This window comes from Nothobranchius furzeri, chromosome 9 (genome assembly GCF_043380555.1).
Source record: "Nothobranchius furzeri strain GRZ-AD chromosome 9, NfurGRZ-RIMD1, whole genome shotgun sequence".
In the NCBI taxonomy this organism is placed as follows: domain Eukaryota; kingdom Metazoa; phylum Chordata; class Actinopteri; order Cyprinodontiformes; family Nothobranchiidae; genus Nothobranchius; species Nothobranchius furzeri.
The window spans coordinates 30,022,494-30,050,482 of NC_091749.1; the positions used below are offsets into that span (position 1 = coordinate 30,022,494).

Sequence of the window (27,989 nt, forward strand, 5' to 3'; positions counted from 1 at the left end):
CAGGTTTGTCGCTGAGAACAGTGTTGAAGGTTCAAGTGAAATGTCTGATGAGATGAAAATCCAGTTTGGATCAAAACATCGCCCTTAAGTAAAATTATTCCAGTGATGGCTTTCCTCCATTCATCTCAGTTCCAGCTTCTACAACCCTGCACCTTCAACCGTGATCTACCTTTTCTTAAAAAATCTTTAGTCATCAGGAAGTCTGGACTGCAACAAAAAGGGACTCTTCTTTATATATAATCAAGACAGATGAATAGCAGATTACGATCATCCACAGGGCATTTTGGTGGCTACACCTTTAGCTTTTTGTCTTGTATCTTCTTCATGAATAATCCACTGGTCTGATGATTGTTATCGAGCTGTGGGAACATCTACCGTCTCCTATGTACGTTTCATACCTGACCATTTTGTTTCTGTGAGATGCTCAAGGACCCAGACTTGGCCCAGGTCCTCCAGGGTCTGTCAGGCTTCAGCATCCAGAAATCAGACTGGGTGACTGTTTAACTGAGTGAACCTGGATTAGGTGAAGTCTTGTGCAATCCCACCGGGAGCTCTCTGGTTTTTTTTTCCACACTGGGGGAAGGGACAGGATGGACAGATGGGACAGACACATGGTCCACGTTGACCTCTTCTTCCACAACCCCTCCTCCCTCCATTCGCTGACTCTCTGCCTAATCTGACTGGGACAGGGGGGAGGGAGGAGGGGGGCACCGGTATTCGCCACCCGCTCTTCCTCTTTTCTGGCAGCAGCCAACACAGCCGCAGAGCGCAGACATGCAGGACACGGGCAAAAAAACAACTTGTTCCCCTGCGAGGCTGCTGAACCGGGGCACATGCTGAAGGTCTCGGCTGCCGGGAACCCAGCTGGACCAGATTTACTGCTAATCCAGCAAAAAGAGCGAGTGGAGACAACCTGCTGGACTCTTCTGTGCTTTTCCTTTCCTGACAGGCCTTTCAGAGGTTCTGTTCTGGTCTCCTGGAAGATGTCAGGATCTTTACAGTCACTTTGAGAAAAGCTGGATGTTCATGACCAAATGTAGAGCTGTGGTGTCCCAGGACAAGCGGTTTGGAGGCACAATGTCGGCCTCGCAGGGGATGAATCGCACCAGCATCTACAGCTACTTCCTCAACATGATGGCATATCAGGTGAGAACTGACGCACAGGAGGTTCTAAACTCAGCAGGACGTGGAGAAGTTTCTGCAACTGAAGAATAAACAATTTGTTTGTTACTAATGTCTGCATGACGTTGCTTAAAATAATTTCTCGTTTTCTGTACAAAATGTATTATTCATAATTGGGAGAGGTAAATGTTTTAGTACAGTAGCAGCACTGTAAAAGGAAATGTGCTGCTGGAAGGGATTATTATCACTGATGGATTAAAGTGTAGTGAACATTATGATGCAGTGGCTAATCACCACACTCATTACACACACACACACACACACACACACACACACACACACACACACACACACACACACACACACACACACACACACACACACACACACACACACACACACACACACACACACACACACACACACACACACATGCATACATACACTGAACACAAATATAAATGCAACACATTTGTTTTTGCTCCCATTTTTCACGAGTTGAACTCAAACATCTGAAAAATTTTCTACTTGCACAAAAGATCCATGACTCTCAAATATTGTTCTGAAATCTGTCTACATGTGTGTTAGAGAGCACTTTTGCTTTACCAAGATAATCCATCCCACCTCACAGGTGTGGCATATCAAGGGGCTAATTAGACAGCATGAACAATGTACAGGTGTGCCTTAGACTGTACTTTAAGACCTGATCCAATAGTCTTGAAGGAGTTCCCAGAGGTAATTTAACACTTGTTGGCCCCTTTGTAAATGGTTCTGAAAATAAAGAAAACACATTGAACCTCGTCCCTGACCTGGAGAAGGCATTCTACCCTTTCCTGAATCAAGACCATGGTCTTAGATTTAGAGGAGCTGATTCTCATCCCAGCTGCTTCACACTCGGCTGCGAACCACTCCAATGATAGCCGGAGATCACGTTCTGATGAAGCCAACAGGACCACATCATCTGCAAAAAGCAGAAACCTGATCCTTAGGCCACCAAAACAGATCCCCTCAACACCATAGCTGTTCCTAGAAATCCTGTCCATAAAAATTATGAACAGAATCAGTGACAAAGGGCAGCCTTGTTGGAGTCCAACTCTCACTGGGAATGAGCCAGACTTACTGCCGGCAATGCGGACCAAGCTCTGACGCCGGTCATACAGGAACCTATCAGCCTGTATCAGAGGGACTGGTACCCCATACTTCCCCCAGAGGGCCCCCTGAGGGATGCGGTCGAACACCTTCTCCAAATCCACAAAACACATGTAGATTGGTTGGGCAAACTCCCACCCTCCAGGAACCCCCTAAGGGTATAGAGCTGGTCCAGTGTTCCACAGCCAGGACAAAAACCACATTGCTCCTCCTGAATCTGAGGTTCGACAGTCCGACGGACCCTCCTCTCCAGAACCCTTGAATAGACCTTACTAGGGAGGCTCAGGAGTGTGATACCCCTGTGGTTGGAACACACTCTGCGGTCCCCCTTTTTAAATAAGGGGACCACCAACCCAGTCTGCCAGTCCAGTGGGACTGCCCCCGATGTCTGTGCTGGGGGCATCAGGGCCAGCCAACACAGCCCTACAACATCCAGAGCCTTAAGGAACTCTAGGCGAATCTCATCCACCCCCAAGGGGCCTTGCCACTGAGGAGCTCTTTGACAGCCTCATTGGCCTCAGCACCAGAAATTGGAGAGCCCAACCCAAAGTCCCCAGACCATGCTTCCTCACTGGAAGATGTGCCGGTGGGATTGAGGAGGTCTTCGAAGTACTCTGCCTACCAAACCACAACGTCCCTAGTCGAGGTCAGCAGCACACTGTCCCCACTATAAACAGTGTTGATAGCGCACTGCTTTCTGAGGCGCCGGATGGTGGACCAGAATCTTTTCGAAACTGTATGGAAGTCTTGTTCCATGGGCTTTCTGAACTCCTCCTATGCCCAGGGTTTTGCCTCTGTGACCCGGGCTGCATTCCCCTCGGCCTGCCAGTACCAGTCAGCTGCCTCTGGAGTCCCATAGGCCAAAAAGACCATATAGGACTCTTTCCTCACCCTTACCGTCGGTGTCCACCAGTGGATTCAGGGATGACCACCACGGCAGGCAATGGAAGCACAGAACATGGCCCACTCGGACTCAATGCCCCCCCCCCCCCCCCCCCCCCCCCGGAACAGTTTGGAAGGTCTGACGGAGGTGAGAAGACAGGAGCTCTCGCCAGACGTCCCCAGCAGACCCTTACAATACATCTGGGCATACATGCATGCATACAAACATCTGATGACCTGATGACCAAACAGGACCTTTTGTAATACTGTAGCAGATGAAAAGTACAGAATGTCCCTTTAGAACGTTGCACTGCAGTAAGATAAACCACAACATACATAGTGGCTTCAGACAGAAATCAGAAATCTCTTCAAAAATTATTCATTCATTATAAACTATTAATATCATTTATGTGAATTTGTTTTCCTGACATAATTTTTTTTGTTGTTTTGATTTTCTTATGACAAAAGTTGTGTTTGTAAACAATAAGATGATATTAATATAAATGCTAAAAAAGGTATTTATCTATAAACAAACAAAAAATAACACACATGTGATATTTTCTTTTTACCATTTGAGAATGCAGCTGAACTGGTGTCGCAGTCCTCCTCTCATCTCCTTTTGTTTGGTGTGAATTTATGTATTCTACCAAGGATATAATGAAACCTCTCAAACATAAGAAACAATACATCTATAGATCAAGAAGAACATATTTTTAAACATGCTGGCTACCTCATTCTTCTGGGTGAAATGATGGGTCATGTGACCAAGTAAATGGTTCTTGGTGCTGATGAAGAGTGAAGACGGATGCTTGTTGTTCTTAATCTAAGATGATGATGATGATGATAATGATGTTGTTTGTGATGATTATGATTATATATATATATATATATATATATATATATATATATATGTATGTATATACAGTGGGGCAAAAAAGTATTTAGTCAGCCACCGACTGTGCAAGTTCTCCCACTTAAAATGATGACAGAGGTCAGTAATTTTCATCATAGGTAGACTTCAACTGTGAGAGAAAGAATGTGAAAAAAATCCATGAAGTCACATGCCAGGATTTTTAAAGAATTTATTTGTAAATCAGGGTGGAAAATAAGTATTTGGTCAGTAACAAAAATTCAGCTCAATACTTTGTAACATAACCTTTGTTGGCAATAACAGAGGTCAAAAGATTACTATAGGTCTTTACCAGGTTTGCACACACAGTAGCTGGTATTTTGGCCCATTCCTCCATGCAGATCTTCTCGAGAGCAGTGATGTTTTGGGGCTGTCGCCAAGCAACACGGACTTTCAACTCCCTCCACAGATTTTCTATGGGGTTGAGGTCTGGACACTGGCTAGGCCACTCCAGGACTTTCAAATGCTTCTTACGGAGCCACTCCGTTTGGGATCATTGTCGTGTTGGAAGACCCAGCCACGTTTCATCTTCAAAGCTCTCACTGATGGAAGGAGGTTTTAGCTCAGAATCTCATGATACACAGCCCCATTCATTCTGTCCTTAGCACGGATCAGTCGTTCTGTCCCCTTAGCAGAAAAACAGCCCCAAAACATGATGTTCCCATCCCCATGCTTCACAGTGGGTGTGGTGTTCTTGGGATGCAACTCAGTATTCTTCTTCCTCCAAACACAGCGAGTTGAGTTTATACCAAAAAGTTCTACTTTGGTTTCATCTGACCACATGACATTCTCCCAATCCTCTGCTGTATCATCCATGTGCTCTCTGGCAAACTTCAGACGGGCCTGGACATGCACTGGCTTCAGCAGCGGAACACGTCTGGCACTGCAGGATTTGATTCCCTGCCGTTGTAGTGTGTTAATGATGGTGACCTTTGTTACTCCCCCTCCACTGAGCGCCCTGACTTAGTGTGGAAGACCTGATGCTGCCGGGGCAGACGACTCCTCTGATGGCGTTTCCTTGCGTTACCATACTTGGCTCATCTGGACTCAGCCTAATATAATTTTTACTTGTGTGTGTGTGTGTGAGTCTGTGTGTGCGTGTGCGTGTGCTTGCATATGTTTGTAAATGTTTTTAACCTGTTATGGGAATTTGGGGTCATTTTGTAAAGCACTTTGAATCACACTTTGTTTGAAAAGTGCTTTAGAAATAAAATTTGATTGATTGATACTGTGGTCCCAGCTCTCTGCAGGTGATTCACCAGGTCCCCCCGTGTGGTTCTGGGGTTCTTGCTCACTGTTTTCATGATCATTTTGACCCCACGGGATGAGAACTTGCGTGGAGCCCCAGATCCAGGGTGATTATCAGTGGTCTTGTATGTCTTCCATTTTCTGATAATTGCTCCCACTGTTGATTTTTTCACACCAAGCTGCTTGCCTATTGTAGATTCACTCTTCCCAGTCTGGTGCAGGTCTACAATTCTTTTCCTGGTGTCCTTCGAAAGCTCTTTGTTCTTGGCCATAGTGGAGTTTGGAGTCTGACTGTTTGAGGCTGTGGACAGGTGTCTTTTATACAGATACTGAGTTCAAACAGGTGCCATTAATACAGGTAACGAGTGGAGGACAGAAAAGCTTCTTAAAGAAGACGTTACAGGTCTGTGAGAGCCAGAGATTTTCCTTGTTTGAAGTGACCAAATACTTATTTTCCACCCTGATTTACAAATAAATTCTTTAAAAATCCTGCCATGTGAATTCATGGATTTTTTTTCACATTCTGTCTCTCACAGTTGAAGTGTACCTTTGATGTAAATTACTGACCTCTGTCATCATTTTAAGTGGGAGAACTTGCACAATCGGTGGCTGACTAAATACTTTTTTGCCCCACTGTATATACATATATATAGGGGAAACACTAGCTCAACAGGCTGAGTGGGTTATCCAGTAATCGGAGGGGCCTTGGGCAAGACACCTAACCACCTTGTCTGCTGGTGGTCGGAGGGACCGGTGGGGCCTGTGCTCTGCAGCCCTGCCTCTATCAATGCCCCCTAGGGTGGATGTGACTACAATGTGTGTGAATGGATGAATGATACACAGTGGTGTAAAGCACTTTGGAGTCCTCTGACTCTGAAAGTAGCTATACAAGTACGGGTCATTTATCGTTTACATCAAACTCTTGGATTTTGAATCTGGGTCACATCTGTATCAGACATTTGAAAACTGGGTCTGTGAGGCTCAGCATTACAACATAAACCTCTACTGAACCCTTTCAGAATAACAGTGACAGTCCTGCACTCCAAAACCCATTTATTTCTGTGACAAAGACAATTTCTTGCTGTGTCAGGCAAGATCCACTCACAGCACAGTTATTTTCCTCATAGAGCTCAAGTGAAAGATCCACTTAGTTCTGCTGTAGTCGTGGTGTAAATACTACTTTTCCTTATGTTTTCTCTTCCTCACTAGAAGGGAAAAGCCAGAGCTAGTTTCACTGTGGTCACACATCTTGTCTGAAAGGGTCACATGGCTTGCATGGAATAGATGATTGAGTCTTACTGGCAGTAGAAAGTATTCAGATTGAATGACGATATGAAGAATCTGAGAAAAATGGCCTCAGAGGAGTCGAGCTAATGCAGACTGAAGCCTCCATCATGTTGGGTTTGTATTTACTTTTGCATCAATAGTTTCACAGAGTGGACAATTTTAAAACGCATGCATGTTGCAACTAATGCCTGCAAAAAGATCAGATCAGACATCTCCAGCTTTGTTTGTTGTTGAAAAGTGTGGTCAAAACAACCACAGAAGCAGCCATGTTGCTTCGGGAGCCAGAGTCTGCCCTTCTGGGATGAGAAAACCCTGCCTGCTCACCTGCACACAGCCGTAATGTTTGATTTAATTATCAAATCACTATTTACAGCCTAATTGCAGCTCAGGGCATGACAATAACCCATAAAGGAATGTGCACCTGCAAGATATGAAGTAGACAAATCACCAAGAGCCCAAACCTGAAAAGATTAGATGAGGTCCATTTTTATGTTTTATTTGTTTACATGTGGGGGTGGGGCCTAGAGGTATTTAGCTACCTATATTTATTGGGCAGCTATAATCACCTGGTGGTGTAACTCTGTAAATACCTGCTGTTTCATCTCAGCTCTACCAGGCCAGGACTACAGCATTGAGGCACGGTTGGTAGCACTGATGCCTTGGAGAGAGAAAGTTGCACGTCTGACTCAGCTGCAACGTATCTGAGTGAAGTTTGCATGTTCTCCTCATGTGGGCGTGTGTTTTCTTTGGATACTGCTATTTTCTCTCGCAGGTTGACAACATGCATGTCAGGTTAATTGACTGCATTGTAACCACATTCTCTGAAATAATTAAAGCTAAAAATGTCTGCCAAATAAAAAGAAGACAGCAATTCTAGATGAATAGATGTAATGCATCACATCCTCTATACTGTTTTAAATGGAAGAAGTTTGGTAGGTCTCAGATCAGAATCGGTTGTAGCTCAGCAGTCTCTCTGCAGCTGGAAGGGAGGACGTTACCACGAGAGATTTTGATTCTGCTACTCTATGACCCACACTATAATCTACCTATTTTTAAATGTGACTGATTATTTTGTTGTTATGGAAGATAATCTCCCTGACTTACTGTCCCAGCCTTCCCCTGCGAGCTGTAAACCTGTATGAGCAACCTAAACCAGGCCACAGCAGACACACCTGCTAGTAAGGTGGCTTAGCAAAAGTTTCTAGTTTTTGTTTCACACAAACTTTTACAAAGAAAAAAGATTTGATTTATGGAGGAAAAAAAAGCTACTCTATCAGAGAACCCTCAGTAATAATTTTAATCATTGTTTCTCATCAATCCTCTCTGTGGGGTTACTAAAACTATCTTAATTCAGAAATGATAACTTAAAGAGCAAGTCACCCCAAATCAACCTTTTTTTTTAACTGATAAACTATATAAACGAGTGTCTAATCGTGCTGTAAACATATGCAGTCAATAATTTGGCACTTTAGTGCATCTTAGTTAAAACTGAAATATTCTACCTAAAACTGTCAGTGTTGCACCGTCGTCAGGTAAAAACGCTGCAACACATTTGAATTTAAATCTGCCATCGCTATTGGCTGAGAGGTACACAATGACGTTAGCTGGTACGTTATGATGTCACAATGCTGTTGTGAGCCTGTTTGCATGTATTTGTTAGTGGCTCTGCCCTCTCGGTCTGCTAGGCAACAGCATTTGTTGCATTTTTCAAACATGAATTGGGAGTGGAGTTAGTTTCTTGCAGGGGGTGACTTGCTCTTTAAATTAAAAGTTTTGTGTTTATTAGAATTCAAATTGTTCAGACACACTGTGCAACAAGCTCTTAACCAACCCTAATACTGTAAAATCAGGTGTTGACATTTTAAAACTAATGATAGATTATAGGGATGCTTGAGGTTGGATATTTTACTGATAACCAATAAACCAACATGGTCCAACTCTAAAATTCCTATATGCTGTATGTCGTGTACTCCCCTCATAAAAAGAACATTTAATTTTAAGTCAGAAAAAGTAAAAGTATCATATTTCATTAGGCTCCAGCAGCAGCTGAATCTCAGTCTCCCTAAGCGTGATGCTAAGATGTGTGAATAAACTAGGAACGTATTTTTTCTTATTCTGTATATTACAGCTGGCAACGAAACATTTACTTAAGAAAAACGAGCGTTGTGTGAAGATTTTTCTTTTTGTTTTAGTCGTTTGTTAGGTGTCTAGCTACACATCGCTATATGCTGTGAGGACAGCGTATGTTTACTTCACAGGGAGAATTTCTGATATTACATGTTGATGCTGATAATGCAGATTCAATTCAGTTTATTTATATTGCGCCAAATCACAACAAGAGTTGTCTCAAGGCTCTTCACAAAGTAAAAGGGTGATGGTGGCATAGGAGTTAAGTGATCACCCTGTAGGTTGCAAGTTCGAGCCCTGATCAGTGTGCCGCTGTCATTGTGTCCTTGGGCAAGACACTTAACCCCCCCCTTGCCTGCTTGTGGTGGTCGGCAGGACCGGTGGCGCCAGTGCTCGGCAGTCTCGCCTCGTCAGTGCGCCCCAGGGCAGCTGTGGCTACATTGTAGCTCATTCCCACCAGGGTGTGAATGTGTGTGAATGAGTGAATGACTTATTGTGTTGTAAAGCACCTTGGGGGGTTCCAGGAATCTAGAAGGTGCTACATCAAATACAGGCCATTTTATTTAAACATTCCAATACAGGTCAGGTCATTAAGCCAATCAGTAAAAATTTTCCTATATAAGGAACCCAGCAGGTTGCATCAAGTCACTGACTTTTAACAGGGAGAAACATATGAGTATAGAACACAAACACCAAAGTGACATCTAGTGTGTGGAGGTTGCAACAATGGAACAAGGTTTCCAGCCGTCAGGATTCCAGGTTTGGTGCTGATTTGTGACATTTTTATTTAGGTTCATCTGTTGTAGGCTTCACCCAAACTCACTCTGGTTTAGATTAGACTCTTCTGAGTAGGATAACAACATCTGCTGGGCTCAGAAGCAGCTGCTTGACTTGCCTAGTTCGCCATTTTCCACAGTGCAGATTATTGTGACAGAAATAACCATCAAAGCAAAAAAGAACACTCTAAAGAAGACTTCTAACTCATTCGTGACAATAGATTTATTTGTTTGTCTTCAGTGACATGGTGTTGAGTAATCTCTGTATCATCCTCCAGATGAGAACATGCTCATGCTGAATAATAATATTAACTAGAAAAATTGCATTTATTGCACAAATGCTGTTTGAATGCTGGATAGCTGAAACTGTAAGCTGAAACTAAGCTAAACTGTCAAAATGAGCTGAATGTATTTAAAGATTTAGAAGCAAAAATCACCAACAAGTGTAATAAAGCTCAGAATATAGGTGAAGAATGGATAAAAAAATGCTAAACAGCAGAAAACTTTAATCTTTCAACATTAATTAAAAACTTGAAATTTAAAATGTTAAACAGCTGGCATTTGAATGAGAATAGTTTAACGGGTACATTTTTACAATTGGCTGAACTGTGGATTTAGAAATATTTGCTGATATCTGAAACTGATAGATTAACATATGTTCAGATTTGATATGGGATGGATGAATGAAATGATGGATGGATTGTTGGATGGGTGTTAGATGGTTTATTGGATGGATGGATGGATGGATGGATAGAAGCATGTATGGATTTATATGTAGATGGATGGATTCCTTAGGCCAAGCCGATCGATTTGATGTCTCACATGCGTGGGTGTGTAATTCCATTTAGCCAGAAGATGATTGACCTCTCTCAACCAATCAGGGAGCTGGGAGGGAGCGGGGCACTTTCCCACCTTCTGACGGTCAATCACATTGAACGTGTTTCTAGTTTTAAGTACAGACAGTTCAAAAAGATCAACAACAGGAGTCTGTTATTGGCTCAATATTCAGCTTTTTAATATTCATTCCTATGAGACTTGGTTAAAGTGATTTGTAGTTCCTTGTGTTGCCATGGTAACAGATGACAGGAGTCTGCTTTAATAAAGCTATGTACAATAACACATGACTCATTTAAATTTTGAATAACATTTCTATATTAAAGTATGTTGATACAGTTGTGTCTAAAATGTTGTTAAATGTTGTTGCTAAGCATGTTGCCATGGTAATGCAGAACACAATATCAAGTTAATACAAGACTCCTGGGACCAAGCAGGTTGAAATGATGTACCATATGTGTGGGTGCACATTTCCTTTTAGGCAGAAGACGATTGAAAACTCTCAGCCAATGAGAGAGCAACGAAGGAGGAGGGGGCGGTTCCTGCCTTCTGACTAGTGTTAAAGTGTCAGCTATGCTGCTAGTTTTAAGTGTATAGAGCTGGTTGGTTGGTTGGTTGGTTGGTTGGTTGGATGGATTCAAACAATAAAGAAAAACAGGAAAACAATAGTTTAATAAAGAAAAACAGGAAAACAGTTGTTTGAATGCTTAACAGCATTCAAACAATAATAATAACTCGTAACCATCGTGTGGTGACCTGGATGAACCAGGCAGATCTTCTGCCTCCTGAGGTGTCTGACTGATGAATTTGGAAGTTTTGGCTCCTCTGATTGAGTTCAGGATCAGTGAGGATGGGCATACATCCACAGCCCTGACTCATCAGAATCAGATGTTGACTCATCAGTTAATCTTTAACCGCCCATCCCCCCAGTCACTTTGATGTGGGTTAAATGAGTTCAGTTTATCTTTGGACTCTTTTTAACCTGAGAGTTCATCAAGGTGGAGGATAATCCAGCTGTGACTAAAACAGAAGCACAGATGTTTTCATTCATTTCTGATGCATCACATTTGACGGATCTGCAGCTAAAATATCCGGGATTAGATTTAATAATGTAATCATCACCTGTTATGGTCATGGTGTGGATGTTCACATACAAGTGATAGTTGTAGTCAAGTGTTAGTAAATTTAGTTTGTCAAAATAATGCACACGGACTTGTGTCAGAGCCTCCATGTGATATAAAATCAGTGGACGAAACAATATCAGAACAACAAACTTCTGATCTCTTCCAATAATACAACATGATGACATGTGCCCCTTTGTAAACAGAGTAAGAGTTTGATTTCAGTTAGACTGCCACACTAGACAGTCAGTGCCAGAACAGGAGAATGCTGGTGGGTTTGTGGTAACGTTTCTATTTGTTTCCACCTTTTTCATCACGAACATCTCCCGAGATTGAACCCCAGACTTGCCCTGTTTCCCCTGAGCCTATTATGATGCGTCGCTCCTTCTGCCCCTCAGATTTGCTGCTGCTGTGGACCGGCTCCCTGCTCGCTCTGCTGTGCCTTCTGTCCTCCGGTCAAATCGTCCACCAGCACGCGGGTCATGTACACGCTCTTCCACATCATGAGCTGCGCCGTCTCCTGCCTCATGCTGTCCCGCACCGTCTCTGAGCTCGTCAGGGAAAACGTGAGTTACCTGGATTCATTGCTGCAGAGACCTGCATCACTCTTTCCTCACTTAGATGACTTATTGGTGAGATAGTCACATGACATCAAACTTCTATCTGGGTTCAGATTGAACAAAGGAAAAGGTCAAATCACGTCTTTGTGACTGGGAGCTTAAATATTATATTTATAATACTATAACCAAATGATCATTTATGCTTGGGCACAGCGCGAGTTATTCTCTTGAATTTGGGATTTTTTTTTTATGTCTGAATGATTCATATCAAATAATGGCAATTTAAGGCCAAAGAAAACCTTTAGATAAACCATTAAAAAGTCTGGAAACAATAAAGATCCTTTATTTAAATGATTGTAAACAAAATGTTGCACCATCACATTTAAATCAAAAGCCAGATCAGAAAAGAAAAGAAAGAGTTCTCAGCATTTAACACAGGTGTGGTTGTAAAGGAATCAGGTGTGTTTGTTACAGGTGCCTTTCTTTAATGTGGTGTGCGACCAGGCGCACGGCGGAGGCCACTGTGAGATGCTGGTGGGCTACTCGGCCGTCTACAGGGTCTGCTTCGGCACCTCCTGCTTCTACCTGATGATGGCGATCTTCCTCATCGACGTGAAGTCCAGTCAGGACTACAGAGCGCTCATCCACAACGGGTCAGTCAGACCCTGCTCTATCCTCAGGGACAAACATTCTCATCAGTCCTTTTCATTTGTGTTTGTCACAGAAACAAAAACACATTTTCTTACCTCAAAACTACATTTTATACCATTTGTTTGAATAACGAACGCATCCAGCAGCACTGTCCTGATCCTTTCTTTTAATACTTTCTACGTTTCTACGAGGAGAACCCACTCAGCTCACCTGAGCAAGCTGGCCTGAGTCTATTTAAAGCTCCTTGCTGCTGAACTTTCCATTGCAAGCAGTCGATTATAGCTGTGACGCAGCTCAGATTAGGATTGGACAGACTGCATTGCTGCTCCTCTTTAGAGTAAGAGTCTTACTGGTGCCTCGGCGAGGAGGCTTCTGAGTCTCTGGTGAAGGTTTCACCTCTGTGGTCTGAGTGAGGAGGTCAGTGAGAGACCGGTGACCTGCTGGGACACACGTTTGGATTCACACTTAAAGTCCTCTATAGGAACAACTCTTGATCTAACATCTGATCATGAAATCAGATGATGAAACACTTTCAGTATTATTCCTGTAGAAGTGTTTCTGCATAACTAAAACATACAAAGTTATAATCTGCAGCTGAAACTTCAAATTTTCAGAAGTTTTTATACTAATTAACTTTGTAGTCCTTCAAACTGTGAACATGTTGATCATTTCTTAAGTCAGGGTTCCAGTGAAGCATGTTATGTGTTTACTTCAACACATATTTCATTTTGTGCAAAAATTTCATACCCACACATGTTGTTTTTATCTGTTTTTCTGCAGCTTCTGGTTTTTGAAGCTCATCACTCTGCTTGGGATGTGCACTGCCGCCTTCTTCATCCCAACGGAGTCATTCCTGCACGGTGAGACGCTTCACACCTGCACTTGTGCCTCTCTGCCTCTAGAGGGCAGCAGTGTCCTGGAGCAGATGAATTAATCATGGAATCATAAATATCTAGAGTTTTCACTTGAACAGCAACTAGTGATGATCTAAGTCTGTTGTCAGAGCTGATTTATGACCAACTGTTTTCATGTATTTTCTCCCGTCTGTTTCCTTTTTCATTTCTGTGGGGAAATAATGTATTATCTCTCAGCTTGGCATTATGTTGGAGTGGTGGGAGGATTTGCCTTCATCCTCATTCAGCTCATCCTCATCACAGCTTTTGCACACACTTGGAACAAGAACTGGTGAGTCAGGAGGTCAACGTAAACATTATGTAAATGTACGACAATTTTCTTATACAGTAAATATGTGACTTTAAAGAAGTCAGCGACTGTTCCCACGCGCACGACGGCCTAATGGAGCAACTAAATGGGAGAAAAGCTTCAGCTGTCTGAACACACCTGAAGGACTTAAACACAACACAACCATTAGAGCTCACAGCTGTTTAATGAGATCAGGGTCAACATCTGGAAGAAATGTTAAAACCAGAATACTCACCTAATGGAGCAGAACGAGAGCGCTCTGAGTTTAGAGGTTGTCTTTTGGGCTTTTCATTTCTTACAGCTCTCAGGAATGATAAATAGTCTAAACAAATCTACGATTGTTTAGCTAAATTATAACGTTTTATGGTCAATTATTGAATCAAGACAGAAAAAAATCAACTAAAGGAGTTTTTGTTTTGTGCTCGTCAACATTTACTTTTCTTTGAGCAGCATCAGATTTTGTTTTTACTCCACCTCATTCTAAGCTCAGTTAGACTGAAGTAGGGAACGCTCTGCAGAACGAGCTGACATAAACATGTGTTTGACGCAGCCTGACCAACATCTGCAGACCTGCTCCTCTGGGCTGATGGTGATGATGGATTCAGCTGCCATCATCGCTCTGACTCCAGACACATCTGCTCAGACAGGCAGATTTGCTACCTGCTTCTTCCATCGTTTGTTCCATTCACCTTTTTAAGTTCAGACTTAAGTTTCTGTTTTCACTGAGTCAGCTGTCTCCACTCAGTGATAGTTTTTGGATTTACATCTGCCCCTAATCAGCACGCATTTCACCATCGTCCTGATAGTCCAGCTAATGCATTTAGTTAAATCTAGATGTTGCATTCCCTATTAAATTACTTTAACCCTTTCATTCACACTGATTACAGCAGGCAGCTGTACAACAGCTGGTTCCTTGTTCATGTGTGGGTCCTGATGACAACCATGCGCGTACCCCACCACTGGCAGCATGTGGAATGGAAACATGATAACTGAATATGATAACCTCCCCCAGGTTGACCGGAGCAGCAGAAAACAAGCGCTGGTACCTGGCTGTGATGAGCGCCACCCTCTTCTTCTACACCATAGCCACCATGGCCTTCACCTTCATGTACAAATACTACACACACCCCATCGCCTGCCACTTCAACAAGGTGTTGCTGTGGATCAACCTGGGACTCTGTGGCCTCATGTCCTTCATCGCCGTCACGCCATGCGTCAAGCAGAGTGAGCTGCATTCAATTAATAATAATAATAATAATAATAATAATAATAATAATAATAATAACAATAACAATAACAATAATAATAATAACAAAATAATAATAATAATAATAACTATAATAATATAATAATAATAATAATAATAATAGTAATACTACTACTACTACTACTACTACTACTAATAATAATAATAACAATAATATAATAATAATAATAATAATAACAATAATAATAATAATAACATAATAATAATAATAATAGTAATAATAATATTCATGCTGCAGACAATCCTTTTCCCCTGACTCTGACTGCAACATAAAAAGATGCAGCAAGGAGAAGATGAAGATGGAAATGTTTGGATCAAAACAAACACGCTTCCCCGATTTATCTCATTAAACTCTCATTAGTATCTGATAACGCTCAGGGTCAGTCACAGAGAAACAAAATCACATGTGAATTTAGCTTCAGTTTGAAATATTTCACATCACTCTGGAAATGTTTCCATTTGAATGAAGTCGGGTTGTGTTTTCAGTGATGATTTTAACTTTGTTTCTGCAGAGCAACCTCGCTCTGGCCTCCTTCAGGCCTCCATCATCAGCTGTTACGTCATGTACCTCACCTTCTCCGCCCTGTCCAGCCGACCGCCTGAGAAGGGTACGACACAGAACACAAACATGGAGACCGCTGAGCATCAAAGCTTCACTCACAAAAAGACAACCTCTCTTTCTGTGCTAAAATGTTGCCCACACTCACACACTCACACTTCCATCATCTGCCTCTACTTGACTCCTAATGACTCACCTGCAGGTTTCAGGTATGACAAACAGCTCTCGTGAAACATTAGTGCAGCAGCTTGTCAGCCCCCCCCCCCCCCCCCCCCCCCCCCATCCAGGCTTTAAATCTAAATCACACAAGCGAAACCTGGACTGTGATGTGCTCCGACATGCCGTCGACTGGGCTGGTGGCACGGCGGTGGGGAGATATTTGTTTCTACATTCCTCGTGGATCCATTGACAACATAATAGCAGAGGAAAACAGCCTGGCAGTGTCATTACACGTGTTCTCACACAGCCTGTCATAATGGACAGGTAAGAGCCGAGCGGCTTCTAGACCTCCGAGTGTGCAGCTTTTATAAACGTCACGAGCAGTTAGACAAAATATCCACATTCATTTCAATGCAGCTGACAATAATTTACATTATGGGGCTTATCAGTCTACTTTTCCTTAATTTTCTAACAACAACAACAACAAATAATAATAATAGTATGTTTGTTTGACGTCAAAGTGAAATGAGTTATTAATAAGGTTGCTTATTCTGTTGCACAGATTTCCTGGACAGGAGTTTGTTGTGTCACCGTGAATACATCGCCACATTTAATTCACTAAACTAACAATAAGTCCCAGAATCTGTGCTTCTAGCACCACATTCAACCAGCAGCAGCAAAGACACCATCATCTCTGCTTTCTGCAGCTGGATTATGGAACATCTGGCAGAATCTGACTGGGATTCTGATTCTGGAGTTGTTGATGAATGTGTGTGTGTGTGTGTGTGTGTGTGTTCATGCGTGTGTTAGTCATGGTGATACAGAACATTGTAGCAACTTGTTGAGAAAATATGCACCTTTAAGACACCTTCTCATGTCAAACTGCTCACACCTACACACACACACACACACACACACACACACACACACACACACACACACACACACACACACACACACACACACACACACACACACACACACTTGTGTTTCTAAGAGGACATCCTGAAGAAAGAAAGCTGTTTATGGTCCTCTGGCGGTTTTTCACCCCAACAGTTGCCGTTAGGGAATGACATCGGCACAAGGAAAACCGCACTAAATCTGGTTGAAGGAAAGATTTGGACTTGTATAAAGAAACGTGTATCGATAGGAAAATCTGGGTTATATGTTTAAAATGTGTGTTTGAAAACTCATTGATGGAAGATGAGCTCAATTAAAGCTGCAGCCAGTGAGGTGTGGGCCCCGCACCTTGGTGGCTTGGAGTTTGCTGATGCAAGCCTGACAAAGTATGCATGGATGTCACTAAAACAGAACGACAGTTGATTTTGGTTTTAGACCAGTTGGGCTCTTTGCGGAGAACTTATAATTTATGTTCCGAGTCCAAGATGATCATCCCAATCTGCTCAAAATCAAACAAAGTATTGGAGAAAATTGTCCAGTTATGAAACCTTTAATGTCTCAAAGACTGTAAGGAGTTTCTGTCTGATGCAGGAGCATGTTATCAGAATGTGACTACTACCACGACTACTACTACTACTACTACTACTACTACTACTACTACTACTACTACTACTATTACTACTACAACTAGTCATTTAAAGCAAGTCTCAGTAAAAGTCTCTGCAACTAGCCAGCTAACGTGCCCAGGCGGCATCTCATAAGCTGCTGTGGGTTTTCTGTGGGGCAGTGTGGGCAGAGTCGACCCTAAGACATCCCACATGGGTCCTTGCTGGGGTTAGCTCATGTGGCCCTTGCCTATCCTTTAGGGCCCTGTAATGGGATTTGTTTTATTACTGGAGGGGCCTTCTCTAGGTTAGCCTGTTTGGGGCTAAACTTTAACCTTTTGGGTCTCATTGTAGGAATTTAATATCCACCTGTCCGTCCATCCGTTGTCCTCCGCTTATCCAGAGTCTGGTCGCAGGGGGCACACCCTCTTGCTATTTAACCTTCCCTCACCCCCATCCTAAGCTTAACCCTCTTGCGCTTTCGAAACTTTGTTCCTAGTTGTAACGTCCCTCTCCAACACGGTTAACGGGAAGTTTAGAATGAGCAACAGGGTTAAGGTTAGGATGGGGGGAAGGGGAAGGTTAAATAGCAGGAGATTAGAGGTTAAATGTCGGTGAAAAGTGCGTTTTACTGTGGGTGTCGGCAGGGGCGTGTCCAGGGAGTGGCCTGGGGTAGCACATGCCAACGTTGGAATCTGATTGGCCACCCCAGGTGCCAACACACTAATTTACCTTTAAATAGGATTTTTTTTACTGTCCACAAAAGGCTTGGGGGTAAAAAAGAAAAAAAGCATAACCATTGGTGCCACCCATGCACAAAGTTGAGCCTCACCTGGGCCACCCCATTTTAAAAGATCTGGACACGCCACTGGGTGTCGGAAACTGGCGCTCTGGCACAGCACGTCACCTCCCGACAAACTTTTGGCCATCCAGCGTCATTTTTTCAACACTTCAGGTGTGAGAACGTGTTGTTTATAAAGGCCTCTTACTCCTCTATGGCCCTGGGCTTGCCCACCAGAATCTTGGATGTGTGGTCCTCTTTTTTATGTGTAACTCAACAAAAATCTCACAAATGCTCTTCTTACTTTGTTCTCTGACAAAAATAAACAAAGAACAACAAAAAACTTAAACTTTGATCACCCTCAAAATGACGCTTTTCACTTTCCGTTGGCCATCTCTCCAGGAGACTGCTGCGTTTTGAGCTGTTCTTTAGCGGTACCACATTTCATAGCTGCTGGGTAAAAGTTTAGACTCCGCTAATAAGGGTGGTGCTCTTGAGCCATGCTGCCAAGCCCATTTCTGAAACTCACATTTCCAGGCCTCAGGGGGAATGTTAAAGCTTCCAAAAACAACTTTTTTTTTTCTTTTGCACAAAATCAAGAGTAACACAAGGATTTCAACAGGCCCTCGCCACCAACTGTAGTGCTGAGGCCCAACAACGATCCACTGCTGCTTTTTACTCACAACACTAAAGCGCAGCGTCTCTGTGGGATCAGGCTGAAATGGCTCCCCGGAGCCTTGACTGGATCTCTAATTTGTGAGGGAAGTTGAGCTGGTATGCAAGCATGTGTGAGTATTTAGTGAGTGTTTGCTGAGGCCCAGTCTATATGACAGTACTGTAGACAGGGCCCCGTTTTACAAGGACGAAAGGAATTTCACAGGAAATGAAATCACACAGGAAAGTCACTTGCATGTGGTCACTTCTCTTTCTGTTTTCAAAAAGCAAATCACAGAAAAGATGCACCTTCAACTCAGTTTCTTTTTTTTTTCATAACGATCTTGTTTTAAATGTATTTAAAACACGTTTCCAACAAGCAGCAACATTTTGCTCTCTCTCTCTCTCTCTCTCTCTCTCTCTCACACACACACACACACACACACACACACACACACACACACACACACACACACACACACACACACACACACACACACACACACACACACACACACACACACACACACATTTTTGTTGTTTTTTGTGTATTTTTTGCATCTTTACTTTTTTTTTTAAATGTTTGAGACACTTCTTTGGTGTGAAACTGCATCCAGATGTTCCATTCTGTGTTCCAGTTGTGTACCAGGGTATGAACATGACTGTCTGTTACCCCAGCGTGGGACAAGATGGCATCCAGAACGAAGGCAATGCTGTTGCCATAATTGGAGCTGCCATCATGTACTGCTGTGTCCTGTTTGCATGGTGAGTAAAACACACAACACAAGGAAACAGAATTAGTCTTCTGTATTAGACTCTGTGGACATTTAAAAAAGCAGCTTAAATCTAACGTCTGCGCAGTAACGAAGCTTCCTACCTGGCGGAGGTGTTCGGGCCTTTTTGGATGATCAAAGTTTACCGATATGAGTTCCAGAAAGCAACCTGCTGTTTCTGCTGCCCTGAGGAGGAACCTGGTTTGTACAAACACACTGATCTACTGCCCTAATGTGGTGTGTTTTAGCAGAAAAATCCTTGTTTTTAAAGAGACAGCCAGTAAACATGTAGTAGTGGTAGTAGTAGAAGCAGTATAGCGGTGTAATAATTTCTACAGTTGCACAGGATGTTTATTTACAAAGGGCTTTTCACTACATCCATGAATTTCTAGATTGTAAAACTTCTAATCATGTTTAGTTTTTCTTAGCCTGGCCTGCCAGACTCCTCCTCTGTTTAATTCTGCACAGAGGAAGAGTCTGGGAACTCTCCTGTTCAATAACCACACCCCCTGAGAATTCCAACTGAGCCAATCAGCGCTGAGTATCGTACGTCACACACCACAACGCCGATTTTGTCATAAACATGGTGACTGAAGTGGAGTTCGCTGCGGCTCTTTCCTCTGCTCTAAATGATTTGAACACGTCTTTAAAACCACAACAAGTAGAAGCGCTAAAAGCATTTCTTCTAAACAAAGATGTTTGCGCTGTCGTCAGACTGCATTTTTACTACAGCTATAAAACTACAGCGTCGCGGACGTCACACACAGCGACGCTCAGTTTCTCATAATCAACAAAGACAGCGGCGGAATTAGCTGCAACTCTTTCCTCTGTTCTTAATGACTCAGATGTCTTTAAAACCACAAGTAGAAGTGCTAAAAGCATTTCTTCTAAAAAAAAAAAAGATGTTTGCACCTTTGCCAGACGCAATTTTTTACTACAACTAGAAAACTTCCACGTGGTGCGGTACAGTCAGGATTTCCGTCTTTTTTCTGATTGGTCATTTTTGAGCTGCCTAGTCCCGCCCCTCAAGTGCCTCCCTGCCTGTGAGTTACCAGACTCTTTCTCTGTGCAGAATTAAACAGAGGACGAGTCTGGCAGGCCAGGCTAAGTTTTTCTACCTTACACCCGTATAGTTTCAAAGATAATAAAAGCATCCATTATCTTAACTGCTTACTCCTAACTAGTGGTGCTGGTGCCCCAACCCTAACCCTTACCCTAACCCTAACCCGGCCCATCACAGAAACACAAAGACAAAAACACATTCACTTACTTACACACACCTTTAGGGACAATATACAGTCTTTAATGAGCCTGACTGCTTCACGAAGGATTGGGTTACTGAAACACGAATACAGCTGTAAGAGCTTGCTCATCTGCATAAATGTTAAAGTCCCACTAGTCAGCATCACATGCTGGTGAAAACATCTCCACAATGGACCCATCCCTATGGGGAGCAGTGAGCTGCAGCAGTGGCTGTGCTCAGGAACCCAGTACAACCTGTTAAAGCTGAGTGTGAAGCAGGGAGGCACTGAGTCCATTTTTAATCTTTGATGTGACCCGACTGGGATTTGAATCTTGATCTCCTAGTCCCAGGGTGGACACTTAAACCAACAGACCAGGAGAAAGTTAACCATTCAGCATTTACATGTGAGTGGTAATGGTTTAGTCTACATCCAACACATTCTCACACCCTAAGCGTCGGAAACAAACGCTTGGTCAGCCACCATCCACGTCAGACCCCTGACGCCAAAAGTGCCCTTTTTCGTTACTTATGTGTGAAAAGGGGTTTTTCCCTTTTGTAACTGCAGATCCCAATGCAGCGTAAAACTGACGTGATGAGATGTCCGCTGACGCAGCACTGAACCAGCTCATTTAACAGCACCTAAACCTTAACGTTTCACTATTTATAACCTTCCCCTCTCCCTCATCCTAACCTTAACCCTCTTGCTACCTAAAACGTTACTCTCACTGTGATCAAGCGTTTGTTTCCCGTGCATTCTGACTCTGACAGTCAGAGTCTGACTGTGAATTTTCGTATTTGCCGCCCAAGGGGAACGTTAGAACATACCAGCTGGCGAGGGGGAGGTTGCAAATACCCTCTACTTTTAACCTCCACTGTGGTAGTTGAAACCTCCCCCTCGCGTTGGCTCGATCCAAACTCGACCAATCACGAGGCGGCTCGCGCCGTTCACTTCATAGAGCCGGCTTTTAGAGCGATCGACACATCACTAACGTGTTAGCTAGCAAGATGGTTAAGGTTAGGATAGGGGTGAGGGGAAGGTTAAATAAGAGGATATAAGGTTAGGGTGAGGTACAACGAGCTTGTTTGGTGCATTGGGATCTGCAGTCAGAAAAGGGAAAAACCCCTTTTCGCACTTAAGTAACGACAAAGGGCACTTTTGGCGTCAAGGGTCTGAGGCGGAGGGTGGCTGACCAAGCGTTTGTTTTCGACGTGCTGGGAGTGAGAATGTGTTTTGCTACATCAGGGTCACAAGAACATCATAAGACATCTGATGTGCAAAACTTCAACAACAGGACAATACAGAGACATTTGTGCTCATTAATGCAGTACGATAAATATAACATTACTGAATGAATGGATGATATTGTTCCTGACCAAACTAAAGTTGGATGTTCTGCTGATGAGCAGCAGCGACAACAACCGGAAACACTTCCGGTTCAGCCTGTGACGCTACCAGGCGTGATTTCATCAGATTTCTGCCAGAACATCTGTCATGCAAACTCATCGGTAGGACTGATGTTGGATCATGTTTCTGAACTCAGATATGAGGATGATGAGAAGTCCTCCCTTTATGAGCGTACACGCTGCTACTTACATGCTAACAGCTGACTGGACCTTTTCCTGATCATGTTTCAGTTGAAGATGAGTTTGTGGTTGATGACGACAACAAAGGCTGTCAGAAAGTCATTCACAACGAGACCCAAAGAGTGGCATACAGCTACTTCTTCTTCCATTTCGTCTTCTTCTTGGCCTCGCTGTACGTCATGATGACCCTCACTAACTGGTTCAGGTTGGACGGAGACACTTTTTGGATATTTTGTTTATATTTTAACGATCAATTCATATTTCAACCTGTGTTTCTGTCTTTGTTGCAGCTATGAGTCAGCAGTACTGGAGACCACCTTCACCCATGGCTGCTGGTCTACCTTCTGGGTGAAGATGTCATCCTGTTGGGCCTGTGTGATCCTCTACCTCTGGCTGCTGCTTGGCCCTCTGTGCAACTGTCAGAACGAGTCCAGACCGCGGCGCTCCCGCATCAAACGCCGTCCAGCATCCTGCCGCCATGTCAGCGTCAGCGTTTGACAGAACCTGTGGGCAGCCAGGCTGAAAGGAGCTACGCACGACTCTGAGCTTTCTGTGGTGCGTCCGAGGAGACTTTTATGAATGAAGGTCATTGGGGTCATAAGGTCAAAGACTCACAGACTTGTGAGAAGCGGCGTGAGAGGCCTCAGTGCTTGGTGCCCTGTTGAGTTGTGATGAACTTGTCCTGGTGTCACACACCCTAACACACATCAAGGACGTGTGTGTTGTTTGAAACACACTTACTGAACAAACTGCCAAAGGGACACCGATGACTGGACTGTCCAATGTGGCAACTTCAAATATGGAGAAATGTCTTTTTTATTGTTCAAATACTATTGTATTTTATACTGTTTTACAGTATTTAGACTTTTAATATTATGCACAATAAATCTAGATGTATCATTGTTGCAGAGGAACAAACTCCAAGCATTTAGACTAGATTTGTTTTTACTGGTGAATAAAGAATAGTCGTCTGGTCTCACACAAACATGAGCATGAGCTCCACAACAGACAGCGATTACACAGAGCTTTCCTCTCTAATGGTTCATTTATAAAGGCTGGCAAAATATATAACTACCAGGTTATCAGACATGAAACTCTCAGAAGGTGATGGCTGAACGTGCGTCTGATCCACTTACTGAGTAAATCCCGTTTGACAGGCTGAAACTGGCGGTTTCAGTTTTAGCTGAGAGTCATTTGTCATAAATACTCCGAGGACTAACCCTAACTCCAGTCCCTTCAAGATGAAAGGTGACTGGATTTGTGTTGTTAATAAATTATTGAAACAATAAAACAAACAGTTTATTCCTGAAATCTGACCCTTTCATCACCTGGCTCTAATTTCAAACCTTACTGATAACAAAAACTTTGTGATTAATGAGATAGCTGTAACACGCATGTTTCTTCTGAGTATCATCACAAATAATAATTACACAAGCTTTGTTTCACGTTCTGTTCAATATGTGTAATGAACAGATTTCACTTTTCTAACAATTATTTATTTTTCTGACTCAAAGTCAAAGAAAGATTTGCTCAAACCTGAAACTGCCCAAGATCACAAAAGAGTATAACTTCTGCATCTGTTCATGAGATTTAATTTAAATGCTCACTGAGGTTTACAGGATTGACGGATTGGCAGCTAAACAGAAATGAATGATGCTGTGAAAACACAACAGAGGTGATTAAAAACAACAGGAGGAAACTGATGCTCGCATTCTGTTGCTTTACAGGTCATCATCCACTTCTGCTCATTCCTGTCCAGAAAGGAATAATACTTGTTTACATTTTTGTTTTACAGTTGCTGTAATTGTTAAGTAAAATGTGAATTAAAAACACCAAAAAAAAAGAAGAAGAAAACAAGAAAAAAGTTGTATCTGATGTGTCAAGCCTTCAGAAACCATCGTGTCTCCAACACACTGAGAGGACCTATGATGCAAATCTGAAATAGACCTCTTTTATAATCACTAGACGTTTTGTCTCCTGAGGGGAAACTGAGCTAAATGTCTGCGATGACTTTACTGTTAACGAGTGGGAATCAGACTCAGTTCAATAGATGGGCGGTTAAACTTGTTTTATTTGTTGTAGGCTTGAAGCTTTTTGTAAATAAAAGTTTTCTTACAAACTTTTTCACTTCTTTCTCTTTTATAAATCACACATAATCCAAATGGAGTGTATTACAGATCAGCTAGAATGATAAAATATTCTATTCTTTCTCCATCATTGTAAAGTGTCCTTGGGTGTCTTGAAAGGCTTTTTTATATCAAATGTATCATTATTAGTTATAATATAGGCAAATATGCTCTTTTGGCACATATCAAAAGTTTGATATTACATGTGAGATTGGAAATCAATAAAATAAGGCACAAAACAATATCAGACATCACACTAATAACAAATCTGGTAAAATGTACTTAATATATTTGCAGCTAATCAGTGTCACACGATCAAAATACTGTATATTTAACTATATCTTTCATGTTAAGTATCAAAGAGCTGAAAATTTATTCCAGCAACGAGTAAAACTCACTGACACAACAAATTAGAAACAGACATCCTAAAAAGACACACAAGTCCAGTTAAGATTTCAGCTTATTTCTTAAAAAATGCACACAACAAAACGTTAGAAAATCGGGTGTCACTCTTTCATGCTTTTTACATTTTAGAAACTATTAAGAACTCTTTTTTCAGACCTTGTCATTAGTAAACAGAACAGACCGTCTGTGAGTCTGCTGCAGGTTGCATGCATCACAAACAACAGCCGGATTTTAAATATAGCCACATATTCTGGCTGATTCTCTGCAGCCGTGGGACAGAAACATGTTGGTAAAAATTGGAGGAGTGAAAAAGTGAAGAGGAGAATCACCATAATAAAATAAAATACCAATGACCCTATCAAAGGTTTGCACATCACACTGATTCTGGCCTGAAACATGCACACAACCTGACACAAATGGGTTTGAATGGCTTCTAAAGGTAACCCTCCTCACCTGTGATCCCTTTCCCTGGAATCAGTGTGTGTTTATAAAAGGTGCGTGAGTTGTTGGGCTCCTGGCAAACAAACCCTTGCATCTTCCATCCAGAGCTGAGCTGATGTTTCCAGTTTCTGAGTCATGGGGAAGGCAAAAGAATTGTCACAGGATCCATGAGAAAAGGTGATTTAACTCTATGAAACAGGAAAGGGGAATGAAAAGATATCCAAGATACCGATAATGCAAATCAGCAGTGATAGAAATCTAATAAATAAAAATGTCTGCAAAAACGGGCAGAATAATTGTTTTCAGTGCAAAGAAAACCCCTCAGAAACGTTCTGTTGACATCCAGGACTCCCTCGAAGAAAGTGGCATGGCTGTTGCAAGAAGCTCAAAAAGGATGCGCTTATAGGAAAAATGGGCTACAAGGTTTAGTAACCAGAAGAAAACCATTACTACAAAAACACCACAAAACATCTTGCGTTCAATATGAGAAACAGCACAGAGACAAACACTTCTAGAACATGTTCATTTAGAGTGATGAGACCAAAGTTTGACATTTTGCCCACAACCATAAACATTACTTTAGGAGAGGAGTCAACAAGGCCTACAATGAAAGGCTCACCATTCCTACTATGAAGTTGAACTGGACTGAAGGTGAAGGTGGCACTGGAAACTTCATCAAAATTGATGGCAAGATGAATGCAGCAGGAGGAGAATTTGTGCTCTCAGCCTGAAAGCTGGCCTTGGGTGTTCCTACAACACAATGATCCACATGTTCTGCCTCAGGTTCTGGAGTGGCCGTCTCGGTCTCCTGACCTCAGTATCATGGAACCATTGTGGGGGGAGCTCAAACGCGCTGGTCTTGGTATAAATTTACAGGAACTGGAGGCTTTTTGTCCAGAAGAATGGGCATTAGATAATAATAATAATAATAATAATAATAATAATAATAATAATAATAATAATAATACATTTTATTTAAAAGCGCCTTTCAGAACACCCAAGGTCACTTGACAGAAAACACTTAATAAAATACAATAAAACAATAATAAAACCCAAACAAGAAAAAATAAAAAACAAAGAGAGAAACAGTTCAATAAAATCAGAGGTTGAAGGCAGATTTAAACATGTGTGTTTTGAGTTTTGTTTTGAAAAGGGTAAAACTGTCGACGTTCCTGATGTCTGGGGAAGTGAGTTCCAGAGACGGGGAGCAGAGCGGCTGAAAGCTCTGCTCCCCATGGTAGCGAGACGGGCAGAAGGAAACGCAAGATGGATGGAAGAAGAAGATCTGAGAGAACGGGATGGGGTGTGAATACTTAAGAACTTAAGAACCTTCTCCACAACGACAACAAAAGACTCCAGCCTGCCATTGATGCTAAAGCGGGCGATACATGTTAGGAACCGGGGTGTGTGGATGTGTCGATGGGGTTATTTTGATATTTTATTTTGTTATGGTGATTTGAAATGAGTTCACATATTGCTTCACGAATGGCTTCACAACATCACTGACCATGAGTAAAAACAGTTTTTTGTGTTTGCATTCATCTTCTCCACCAGGGTGTGTGAAAGGATTGACCCAACTGTATGAGTGCAGCAGAAAAATAAAGATCTATTTCCTTAAGACTAAATAAAAGTCATCAAGGTGGACACAAAGCTCATAATAACGTGTGAAATGTGTAGGTCTTACTGCTGAATTATCTACTGAGGGGCTGGAGTTTCAGGAATAAAAACCTCTGGGTTCCCACAGAAAAAAACAGTTTCAATGGATTTTTCCTTTAGGTTTGAACGTAAACACAATTAATACAATATGGAAAACAACTGAGTGATGTGTTAAATCAGCAGTTTCAGTCAGTGTTCTTCTCTTTGGTATTTGTTTAAGGTGGACATCAGCGTCCACCTAAAGTGCTATGTGGTACAATAAGCTGTCCGGGCTTTTAAATAGACGTGACGTTCATTTGAAACTTTAACGAGGCATGTATCAAAAAGGCTGCTTCTTCCTCTGGTCATACCACACTCAAACGTTCATCGGGCCGTTCATAAAGGTCCCTAGCCGACGCGTGGCAGATGAACAAGGTCCTGGTTCTGCAACACTCTTATAAAACTACACTCCAAGTTCTGCAGGTTCTTTGGGTCCTCTGTTGCTGCAGAGCCTTTCTAGTGGTCGCAGGAGCTCGTCCTCTCTGGGCCTGTATGGCACCACGTAGCTCTCCTCCTCCATCAGGATACGGTTCAGAGTGTGCTCATAGTTAATGTGGCGGCGCACCATCAAGATGTACTGTTTTCCCTCCTCCAGCTTGGGGCAGTCGCACACATTCTGGACCCACAGGAACTCCCGGTGCTCCAGGCGATAGCGATTTCGGTACGTGTGGATAATTTGGACGTCATAGCGAGTCTCCTCGCCTCTGTACAGCTTCCCAAGCACTTTAGCTCGAAACACTGGCAAAAAAACAAGTTAGTGTCTCGTCACAAAAAGGGAAATAAATCAGCCACAAATTTATATGAATAGTCTAAGTGGGGTTGTGTGGCAAAGTAAACATTAGTCAGTAGCTTACTTGCAGTAGAGAGTGACTCAGTTTGGAGATTTAAAGAGAAATTCTCCTGAAGGACTAAAGCTACCCTGCAAAC

The 27,989-nt window shown here is 42.5% G+C and overlaps 2 protein-coding genes across 7 annotated transcripts in view; one reads left to right on the plus strand and one right to left on the minus strand.

The window, feature by feature from the left end:
- Positions 1–709: 709 nt before the first annotated feature.
- serinc4 (serine incorporator 4) lies at positions 710–24,514 on the plus strand. 2 transcript variants are annotated; one of them, XM_054732541.2, is made up of 11 exons: positions 710–1,146; positions 11,855–12,022; positions 12,521–12,669; positions 13,448–13,527; positions 13,759–13,852; positions 14,883–15,094; positions 15,650–15,745; positions 19,434–19,560; positions 19,657–19,769; positions 22,447–22,600; positions 22,686–24,514. In XM_054732541.2, the coding sequence occupies exons 1-11, from the start codon at positions 1,021–1,023 to the stop codon at positions 22,891–22,893; spliced, it is 1,527 nt and encodes a 508-aa protein (XP_054588516.1). In that variant the 5' UTR covers positions 710–1,020; the 3' UTR covers positions 22,894–24,514. The 2 variants fall into 2 exon arrangements, with proteins under 2 accessions (XP_054588516.1, XP_015809452.1); XM_015953966.3 differs by having other exon boundaries at positions 712–1,146; positions 12,491–12,669.
- The window catches only part of adamtsl5 (ADAMTS like 5), a 62,751-nt gene continuing 59,210 nt past the window's right edge, over positions 24,449–27,989 (minus strand). For all 5 annotated transcript variants that reach the window (XM_015953967.3, XM_054732536.2, XM_070554748.1 and 2 more), the window contains one exon: positions 24,449–27,800. In XM_015953967.3, coding sequence (XP_015809453.3) covers positions 27,466–27,800 — 335 coding nt within the window. In that variant the 3' untranslated portion in view covers positions 24,449–27,465. The remainder of the gene's footprint in view (positions 27,801–27,989) is intronic.